This window comes from Acinonyx jubatus, chromosome B4 (assembly GCF_027475565.1).
Source record: "Acinonyx jubatus isolate Ajub_Pintada_27869175 chromosome B4, VMU_Ajub_asm_v1.0, whole genome shotgun sequence".
Taxonomy (NCBI): Eukaryota; Metazoa; Chordata; class Mammalia; order Carnivora; family Felidae; genus Acinonyx; species Acinonyx jubatus.
In genome coordinates, this window is record NC_069387.1 from 132,258,422 (window position 1) to 132,268,968 (window position 10,547).

General features: G+C 54.7%; 1 protein-coding gene across 2 annotated transcripts; it reads right to left on the reverse strand.

Moving 5' to 3' along the window:
* Positions 1 to 16: 16 nt before the first annotated feature.
* On the reverse strand, positions 17 to 10,155 carry PMM1 (phosphomannomutase 1). Of its 2 annotated transcripts, XM_053226852.1 has the most exons (9): positions 9,996 to 10,140; positions 8,439 to 8,610; positions 6,874 to 6,991; positions 5,658 to 5,734; positions 5,439 to 5,530; positions 5,099 to 5,198; positions 1,652 to 1,727; positions 728 to 843; positions 17 to 354 (listed from the first exon to the last, which is right to left on the reverse strand). In XM_053226852.1, exons 2-9 carry the CDS (start codon positions 8,442 to 8,444, stop codon positions 232 to 234), a joined length of 708 nt encoding a protein of 235 aa, XP_053082827.1. In that variant the 5' UTR covers positions 8,445 to 8,610; positions 9,996 to 10,140; the 3' UTR covers positions 17 to 231. The 2 variants fall into 2 exon arrangements, with proteins under 2 accessions (XP_053082827.1, XP_026926426.1); XM_027070625.2 differs by lacking the exon at positions 8,439 to 8,610 and having other exon boundaries at positions 9,996 to 10,155.
* Between the last annotated feature and the right edge of the window lie 392 nt (positions 10,156 to 10,547).

Sequence of the window (10,547 nt, forward strand, 5' to 3'; positions counted from 1 at the left end):
CCCACCAGGAGCTGACCTGGTCCCACCAGGAGCTGACCGGATGGGGACGGTGGTCCTCGTGGACCCTGGTCCCATTAAGGTGGGCCTTGCAGCAGGGTATAGGAGGCAGGCATCCTGAGCCCAGAGGAGGAGGGGCCCTGGCTCCCCTCTTCCTCAACACCAGGGCCAGGGGCCCTCTTTAGGCCCAGGTAGAACTCTCTGGAAGTCCCTAAGAGCGGGTGTGGGTCCTGGTCAGGCCTCATGGGCGGTCTCTGGGAAAAAGATCTCTCGGCATCGCTGTACTGTATCCTGCGGAGAGACCACGCTGTGGCCAACGGTCCGGGGGTCAGCGTAGATCTCAAAGTCATTCCCACCCTGCACACAAGAAAGGGCAGGGAAGACACAAACATGTAACGCCTGAAGGAGCTTCCCAGGGCTATGGCCCAGCATGCGCCCTGGTGAGGAGCCCCCCCTCCCCACACTGGCTCCTGGAGCTGCCTCTTCTGCCCTCTCAGAACCACCAGGAAGCCCACCTTCCGGGCCTTCACCAGATCTGCCCTGACTCACTGTGTGACATGGGACAAGTGTCCAGCCAGCTCTGGCCCCAGCCTTCCAATCTGGGTAATGGGGCTGGTGAACACTAGCTGGTCTCCAGTAGTCTCCCAGGGGCCTGTTCTGTTGCCCTGTGTCCTGGCCTTGACCTGGGGGTGATTTGGGCTGGAAAGCACCTGGGCTGAGCCATACTCACGGGACTGGTCTCGTTCCCAAAGAAGTGAATGGTGTCAAAGCTGTCTTGGTCCAGACTGTCCAGGCAGTAGCGCTTGTCCCAGCCCTCAGGGAAGACGTCAAAGCTGATCATGCCTCCTGTGGGGGATGGCGGACACGGCTAACAGAGTGGTGGCCCACTGGGTGAACTTGGGCAAGATCCCTCATTCATTCACTTGACAACCCTTGAGTGCCTGCTTAGAGCCTGGCAGAGGGCACGGAAGACTCAGGGACCTCACGAGAGTTGCGATCCAGGGGGAAGAACAGGCAGTAAACCAACCAGACCACCTCGGAGCATGTAAGTCAGTGGGGTCGGGGGAGGGAAGCTCCCCAGCCAGCACGGTTGGGGAGATCTCTCCGGGAGGGAACACTAAGGCCTAAACCAGAGTGGCAACTGCAGGGGAGCAGGCAGAGTCCCCAAGAAGGGCATGGAGTGTGCCAGCACCAGAGAAGGCTGGGACAGGGCAGGGGTGAGGCCATACAGGCCCTGGGGTCCAGTGAGGGCTCTGAGCAAGGGTACAGCATGGTCTGCTCTTCTGTGAGTGTCCCTCCGGACACTGGGCAGTGGGTGACATGGCAGTGGGAGGATAGCTGTGCTGGAGTTAGCCAGAGCCCGAGAAGAGGCTGCAGGAGATGATGTGAGCTGCGGTCAGATTCCAGAACCATTCTGGATACAGGGCCTTGGGACTTGCTAGTAGACTGCAGGTGGGAAGGGGTGAGGGAGAAAATTGAGGGAGATGCTTTGGTTTTTGACCTGAGCACCTGGGTGGGTGGCAGGACATGGGCTGGGTTTAGGTGGGGAAGACTGGGAGCAGGAAAGCTTTCTAGAGGTGCTGGGGAGCGAGACGCTGGGCTGGCTTCTGTGCCAGGCTCTAAGACCCTCCACAGGACGAACAGATGGACATACCTCGGGAGAACCTCAGCCCTTTTCCGGCAAACTCTGTTTTCAGGGCTTCCACAAACTTCTCCCGGATCTTTTCCTTCTGCAAGAGGGGAGGGAGGAGACTCAGGGGGCTGCTGTGAGCCAGGCCCCGTGTGAGCTCAGGTGGACACCGTGACCCCCCCACCCCCCACTTTACAGATGAGGAAACAGAGGCTCAGAGAGGGGGCTGTGCCTTGTTCAAGGTCATACAGCCTCAGTGGCAGAGCCAGGGCCTGAGTCAGAAAGTCTATGACTGAACTCAGGGCCGGATCCTGCCAGTGGGGGGTGTGGGCAGGGCATCTGGAGGAAGCCTCGGAGTGGAGGCACGAGGAGGAATTTGAGGGGATGGGGCAGTCTTGAGTCCCAGGTCATAAGGTCCACCTCAGGGCAGGGCTCAGTCCTGTTGGCTCTGCCCAGCTCAACAAAACAAACCAGACACCAGAGATGGGCATGAGATGCCCATGAGGATGGGGAGCCCTGTTACTAAGTGGTGGTGGGTACTCAGAGGTCAGCAGGATGCCAGGTGGCCGTGAGAGCCTGGCCAGTCAGCTCACAGGTGACCTGGGAGTCTGGACACATCCTGGGGAACCAAGAGTCACTGGGGACTCTTGGGAACAGAGTGCCCAGGACTGTATTTTAGTCAGTCCACATTGTGTAGGACTGGAGTGGAGAGAGGCAGGCAGTGGCCAATAGTTTGGGGCCTGCAGTAGGCCAGGAAGGGTGAGCTATAAGGCCAGATATGACCCAACCTGAGAGATAAGGGCAGACCCTCTGGGTTCCAGGCCTGGCCATGTGACTATGGACAAGTTGCCTGACTTCTCTGAGCCTATTTCCTGGACTAAAAGATAGAGGTAATAAATGAACCCTACCTAACCTGCGTCTCCTAGAAAAGCAGACAGGAGGCATGTGAGCCCCCTGCCTGCCTTGGTTTTGCCTTCTTGGCAGGCAGGCAGGCCCCCAGGGAGCCCAGAGTCCCCACCAGGGGCCACTTTGTGGGCCTAGGGTTAGAGTTAAAGGTGTCCCAGGCTCAGAATAAACATTCCCACATCGCCTAGGATGCTGTATCTCCTGGGTCTACAGAACCAAGCTGATCACTGGACAGGCCGTGTCAAGTCCAGAGTCAGCAAGGACGAGCACTGTGACTTGAGCTGGTCACTTAACCTCTGGCCTCAGAGTCCTCATCTGAGGAAGGGGACTACCTGCCCTTGGGATCTGAAGGACCAGAGAATAAAATATTTATATGGGATCCTGGCTGGTGTAGGGCATACAGATCAGGAAGTTCATGCCCCCCCACCTCCAATATCAGAAGGGGGCGAACAGGAGCCAGAAAGACAAGAGAAGACCCTGGGAGCTTTGGGAAAGGTCAGTGTGTCTTAGACTTCCATCTCGTCTAGTCATTATAGCCCAAGAGATGGGAACTATGTTTACCCCCACTCTACAGACATGAAAACAGAGGCACACAGTAGTAAAGCCACTTTTCTAGGCTGCTCAGCAAGCAGGAGGTGGAGCTAGGATTGGAAACTGGGTGGCCTGAGTAGAGGCCACCTCTCAGTATGTGCATGGGAGAGGCTCTCTGCCAATGGTCAGTGTTAACCACCCCAAAAAGAAAAAGTCTTCATGCCTGTGGGCATTGCCTATTCCAAACCTTGGGACCCAAAGTGGGAATGGGGGGTCGGTGAGCTGGAAGGCATCCCTATGAGTCCCACCCACCCTCAGGGAAACACCAGAGGGGAACAGGTAGAGTCCCAAGGTCCCAAGTTCAAATCTTTGCTCTGTAACCAATTCCCTAAGTGACCTTGGCAAGGCATTTCCCCTCTCTGAGCCTGTTTCCTTATTCATAAAATGGGGATAACACCACCTATTTCATTCATTCAGCAAGTATTTCTCTCGAGCACTTGCTACGTGCTGGGCATGTGCTGGGCACATGGGATCCAGCGGTGAACAGCTACAGAAATCCTGGCCCTTAAGCAGCTTATAGCTTCAGCAGGGGAAACAGATAATGACCAAGATTTGAAAAGTAGGTGATAGGGGTGCCTGGGTGGCTCAATTGGTTAAGCGTCTGACTTCAGCTTGGGTCATGATCTCGCAGTCTGTGAGTTTGAGCCCCGCATCAGGTTCTGTGCTGACAGCTCAGAGCCTGCTTCAGAGCCTGTGTCTCCCTCTCTCTCCCTGCCCCTTCCCCACTCACACTTTGTCTCTCTCTGTCTCAAAAACAAATAAACATTAAAAAAAAGAAAAGAAAAAAGAGAAGTAGGTGATAGAGTGTATTAGAGGGCAGCGATGGCTGCTTGGGGAGGAACAAGAGAGGAGTAGGAGGTGCAGGGGGACGCACTGTTGTATGGAATGAGAAAGTGACACGTGAGCAAATGTGAAGAGGAAAGGACCAGCTGAGTCTGAGGAAAGTGTGTTCCAGGCAGAAGGCACAGCCCTGAAGTGGGAACCTGTCTGCTATCTCTAGAATCAGCAAGGAGAACATGGTTGAAGCAGAGACAGCAAAGGGGACAGAAGGCCACAGACGGGCCAGCAGGAAAAGGCTTTGGATGGGTGGACTCACTCCATCCCTGAAAGAGCAGGGTAGGCGGTAGGCTTGATAAGCAAAACCCAAGTCAAGGTTTAGCAGGGGCAGCACATGCAAAGGCGAGAGAAATACTGGTATGTGCCAAGAACAGATGCAGAGAGAAGGCTGAAGGGGTGGGCCTGACCTGGGCAGACCCCTCAGGGCTCAGGGCGGCCCAGGAGGGGTTGAGACACTGCTCAGTTGGCGAAAGGAGCAACGGAAGTTCTGTAAGCAGGGAGTGCATGGGGGCGGAGGTGCTTCAAAAAGGTTCCCAGTGGCACCGTTAGAGAACAGACTGGCAGGAGCTTATTGGGGAGGGGGTGGGGAGAGACACATAAGTGAACAGATTTGAGACAACTCCGGAGGCTGAATCAAGAGGAGTTACTGCTGGGGCGCCTGGGTGGCTCAGTCGATTAAGTGTACGACTTCAGCTCAGGTCATGATCTCACAGTCCGTGAGTTCGAGCCCCAAGTCAGGCTCTGTGCCGACAGCTCAGAGCCTGGAGCCTGCTTCGGATTCTGTGTCTCCCTCTCTCTCTCTCCGTCCCCTGCTTGCACTCTCTCTCAAAAATAAAATAAAAACATAAAAAAAAAAAAAAAAAAAAAGAGGAGTTACTGCTGTACCCTACAAGGGTGGGAAGGTGGAAATGATACCCTAGGATGATGGCTTAGATAAGTGGTGGCCAGTGGTGGAGGGAAACCAGCCATGTTGGAAAGACGCAGAAGTGCCTAGACCATGGCACATGGTGGGTGTCCAAAAGGGGACTGGTTGAATCAGACCACCACTGCTAATCCATTTCACTGATGGGAAAACAAAGGTTCACAGAGGTCGAGTAACTGAGGCCCTACAGCCCAAGGTCACACAGTTGGTGGCACCTTGTCTAGTTCGGAGAACTCGATTCGCTCCTCCAGGGTACAGCTCCGGCCAATGGGTGAGATGTTCAGCATGCCATTCCGGAACTCGATGAAGGTTCCACTGATGGTAATGGGGGTAGGAAGGGGGGCAGGGAGCCAGAGAGAAGGAGAATGGCCCTGAATTCAAATCCAGCCCCACTTGGGACCATGGCCTCCTTGGACCTCCCAGGAGACAAGAATTCACGCACCAGGAAGTTGGGGCCCTGGAGCATGCAGGTCCCATCTGAGAGACCCACCCCTGTCCTCCCTCAGGCCTGGGATGGAGGGGGAAGGCTGGATGCAAGGCTGGGAGGGGTCTCACCGCTTCTTGGGCAGCCTGAGCAGGGCCATGTAGCGGAGGCAGAAGTTGATCAAGTCTTGCAGCAGCTCCTCCCCCAGGTGGCTCTGGATGGTCTGGGCAAGGAACAGGGGGGCTCTGGGTTTGGCAGGCACAGTGCCCTCTCCCAGCCCAGGACAGAGGCACCACAGGCTATGTCACTATGGAAAAGTGTCCCGGTCTGAGGCTCTGGGGGCCACTGACCTGCTTGGAGAGCAGTCGTCCATGCTTATACTGCACTGTCCCATTCTCGGCAAACACATAATCAAACTTCTCGATGACTTCAGGGACATGTAGAGGCCAGGGGGAAAGAAAGAGTGTGAGACCAGGTACCCAGAGCCAAGCAGAAGGATAAAGCCCACACTCCTTGGTTTGGCATTCAAAGCCCATTTATTCCACCCCAAACCTGCTTTTCTAGGCTCTTCACTTTCAGCTTTTTCCCCAAACAAGCCAGTCACACCTCTGGGCCTTTGCTCACACAGGTCCTTCTGCCTGGACCACCTTCCCCCTGGCTCCCTCCTCCAGAAGCCTTCCAGGACTCCTCAACAGAGGGAGTCATTTCTGCTCTGTGATCTCACAGCGCCACCATCCAGGCACCATCCAGGGGCTTCTGTCACTGGTTGCATGGGGGGATTTCCAGCTCTGGCTGCCATGTAAGTGGCTGGAGGGTGTGGGAGGAGGAGGTGCGGGGGGCACAGCCAGGAGGCTGCTGCAGGGTCTAGGTGGGAGGCGATCACCTGGACAATGGAGGGGCAGTGGAGACGCAGACATGGACACACACGGAGCTATTTCTAGACTTACTGGAGAATGCACGAGGGGGTACGGGAAAGGGAAAAGTCAAGTAAGTTTCTGGTTTGAGAACTGGTGGGATCTGCCCTGAGCTGAGACCAGGAACTCAGCTGAGAACAGATGCTCTGGGTCTAAAACAACTTCCTGAGTGACTTCAGATCCTTCTCTGTTAAATGGGATAACCAAGCCCTTCCTAAAGTTGGTGTTGAGGAGTAAATGAAAAGAAGTTAACATATGGCCATTTTCAGCAATGGTAGCCATTACTAACTACTGTGCATTTCAGGGGCCAGGCAGGGGCCACCGACTGGGCCAGCCAGGCATAACTATGTGCATTTTAAAGACAAGGAAATCATCCTAGACTCAGCAAAGAGAGCAGAGAATGTGAGCTACTCAAGGGCAATATTCTGTCTGCTTTGTTCCCTGTTTCTCCAAAGCCTGGCACAGTGCCAGACACATGGTAGGTGCTCACTGTGAATCAGTGAGGGGAGTATTTCACTGTTTCCCCCTACTTCCTCTGCAGCACAGAATCGGGGCAGGGTCTTTGAAGGCACATGGGTCCAGGGGCCTCCCGAACTCCCCACTCCCTGCACCCCCCATCCTAACTGTGGGTGGCTCTGGGCGCTGCTCGTACCTTCATCCCCCTCTCCCAGCTGCTCAGCAATCTTAGAGTAGTCCGAGCCGCCCACGACACCGATCTGCACCCTAGTTCGCAGCTTCTGCAGGAAGGCAGCCACCTCAGGGTCAATTTTCTGCAGGGACAGGTTGGGGAAAGCACAAGATTTGTGGCTGTCAGCATGTCTGGGACCCCCATTCAATCCTCACTTGGTGCTCAGAATCCAGGGAGCCCATGGTTCCACTGGAATCTGAGGTTCAAGGTTTAGAACCCAGACCACAAAACTAGATGTAATGGGTTCAAAAAGTCTCTCAGCTGCAGGATGGTCTTGAGCAATGGGCTTTGTTTTCTTTGCCTTACTTGTCCCATCTATAAAATGGGAGAAAGAGTAGCAACCAGATGGAGGCAGTCACTGCTAAGATTAAATAAGATCGTGGATCCAGAGTGCTTGGAAATAAACAAGCAATTAACTGGTGACTAATCACATGAGGATTCCCCACCAAGGAAATGCAAACTAATGAGTTACACTCCATGTTTTCAAACTTTCAGCTCTTTAAAGCTGACAATATGTGTAGTAAATGATGATGTCAGATGTTGCCTATGAGAGTGTAAACTGGTGCAGCCATTTTGGAGGGTAATTTGGCAATATCTATGAAAACTTAAAATGTGTGTGCCCCATTACCCAGAACTTCCGCTTCTCTTGCCTGGATGTATATGGAGGTCCCCTGGGGTATGGTTTATAATAGTGAAAACCTGCAAACAACTCATAGGCTCATCAATCAGAGAATGGTAAATACCTGCTCTGAAATACTACACTGTGGTTACACAGAATAAGGCAGGCCTGTGCTTCCAATATGGGAGAGTCCTGAGACATGCTGTTAACTGTTAAAAGCAAGTTCCAGGAAGGCACACACAGTATGATATCACCCATTAAATTAGGGGAAAAAGAAGGGGGGGCGCCTGCGTGGCTCAGTTGGTTAAGTGTCCAACTTTGGCTCAGATCATGATCTCGCGGTCTGTGGGTTCAAGCCCTGTTTCAGGCTCTGTGCTGACAGCTCAGAGCCTGGAGCCTGCTTCGGATTCTGTGTCTCCTCTCTCTCTGCACCTCCCCTGCTCGCAGTCTGCCTCTCCCTCAAAAATAAATGAACATTAAAAAAATAAATAAATAAAAGAAGCCTCACAAAACAATGCTTAATATTTGTTCTGAGCAAACAGATCTAGATGAAGGTCTGGAGGGAAGCCACAGGAGAGGCAACCACCTTTCTTTCGGGAGGGGGTGGGCCAGGGATCCTGACATAGTCAGAGGGAACTTTAGCCTTCTCTGTTGTTTTCATTCTTTACAAAAGAAAGTGTTTATGAATACGTGTACAATTAAAAATTAACTTTTATTGGGGCGCCTGGGTGGCTCAGTAGGTTAAGTGTCGGACTTCAGTTCAGGTCATCACCTCACGGTTTGAGTTCGAGCCCCGCGTCGGGCTCAGTGCTGTCAGTGCACAGCCTGCTTAGGATCCTCTGTCTCTCTCTCGGTCCCTTACTCGCTCGCTCTCTGTCTCTCAAAAATAAATAATAAACATTACGGGTACCTGCATGGTTCAGATGGTTGAGCGACCGATTTCAGCGCAGGTCATGATCTCACAGTTCGTGGGTTCAAGCCCTGCATCAGTCTCTGTGCTAACAGCTCAGAGCCTGGAGCATGCGTCAGATGGTCTCCCTCTCTCTCTGCCCCTCCTCTGCTCACACTGTGTGTGTGTCTCTCTCAAAAATAAATAAACATTTAAAACAAATTTTTTAAATAAACATTAAAAAATTAACTTTTAGTTTTTAGCTTATATATTTATTTTTTTAGGAATCTCTACACTATGTGGGGCTAGAACTTACGACCCCCAGATCAAGAGGTGCATGCTCTTCTGAGCCAGCCAGGTAGCCCAAAAATTAACTTTTAAAAAGCACCAAGGATAGGGCTTGGCATGAACATTGAAGGACAGTAATAACACACTGTTCTTATATAGGCTGATGGGTCAGTGGAGCAAAGGGTCAGAGGGAGGGGCTGGGGCTGTGTCTTCGACCCTGCCACCCTCCACTGACCTCTTTCTGCCATCCTTGAGGAGGACCCTGAGAGCTGCTGGAGGCAGGGCAGCCAAATACCTCCTTGTGCCCCCAGAACCCAATCCAGGGCCGTCCAATAGGGAAGGGGGGGGCGTCATTCAGGACCTAAAAGGGGAGGCTAAGGCCTGGGTTTCCATCAGTCTCTGCCCTGCAACCCAGCCCTACTGGCTCCCTGCTCTAGGGGATCTTAGTTGTTCCTTATGCCCAGGGACTGGAGGGCAGAATACCCTTAGGGCCAACAAGAAAGAGGCCTGCTTATTTATGTACCCCACCAGATCAGATTGGGGGCTCATCTAGGGTGAGATCCAAAGCTAGAAAAACTGAGCGTGGAGCAGAGTTTGGCGACAAGCCTTTAAACAAGCAGTACTCCCACCCTCCTTGTGCCACAGTATGTTCAGTGACCAGACCAGGCCTGGGGACTCTCACCTCCATCCAGGTGGTCAGAGCCCAAAACTAATCCGAAAGTTACAGAAGCCTTACCTCCTTCCATAACTGGGGGTGGGAGGTAAAGTGGGTGAGGAGCTTGAGAAAACAAACCTCCACCCAGGCCTGTAAAGGTCTGGTGGGCTGGCTCCGAGACCCCCGAATCCCACTAGGTGGCGACTCTGATGCTTGGGTGCGCGCAGAGGGCTCTGGGCTAGGGCTCTAGAGCCCCGGGCTCAGTCGCCAGCTTCGGGCTACAGGTGCATCCTAGGGGCGGGTGCCCGGGCTGGCGAGGCGGGGGCGCCCGGGGACCAGGCCTCGGCGAGAGGAGGCCTGAGCGGGGGCAGCGAAGCTAGGTCCCCGCTCGCAGCCTCCTCCCTCCAGAATCCCACCCGCCCCGACGCTCCCGGGCAGAAGGTGAGCGCAGACGCTCGGGGGATGGGACATGGAGGACCGAGTCCCCATCACTCCCAGTAGGCGGCCCTGGGGCATTAGGGGCTGTATACCGCTGCATCCTACACTCGGTCCTGGGGTGTCCAGGGTCACGTCGCTGCAGCCCTCTCTGTCCGCGTGACACTCCCGACGGGAGCTGCTGAACGTCAGGGCCTTACCTGGCGAGCCGGCGTGAGGGTCCCGTCCACGTCAAACAGGCAGAGGACGCGCTCCTTCCTGCGGGCGCCCTCAGTGGCGACCGCCATGGCTGCAGCTCGGCGCGCGCGGCAGAGTGCAGCGATGCCGCCTCCAGAGCCGAGTAGGAAAGAGGCTAGACTAGGCGGGGCGCGGGAGGGGCGGGGCCAGGGCGTGATCTCGGCGGGAGAAGGACTGCCCTGACGGGGCGGGGGCGGGGCCTGAGCTGACTCAGGAAGGCTGATTCTGATTGCACCAGATGGGGAGGGGGCGTGGCATAGGGAGGAGCAGAGAGCAGCAGGCTGGTCTGATTGTTCCAACCAGACGTAGGCGGGGCCTGAGCCTGGGCGCGACGGGAAGTGAGGCATAGAACCCGGAAGAGAGGAGCGGGGCCAGAGTTGGTGCTCGGCGGGAATATTCTGATTGCATCTGATCTAGGGTGGCTGGACGGGGGCGGAGCCTCAAACCCTGCAGTGCAGTGAGAGGGCGGGACTCCAAGAACCTGAGCTGTCCCCGAGTCTCCCCGCCCGCCGTCA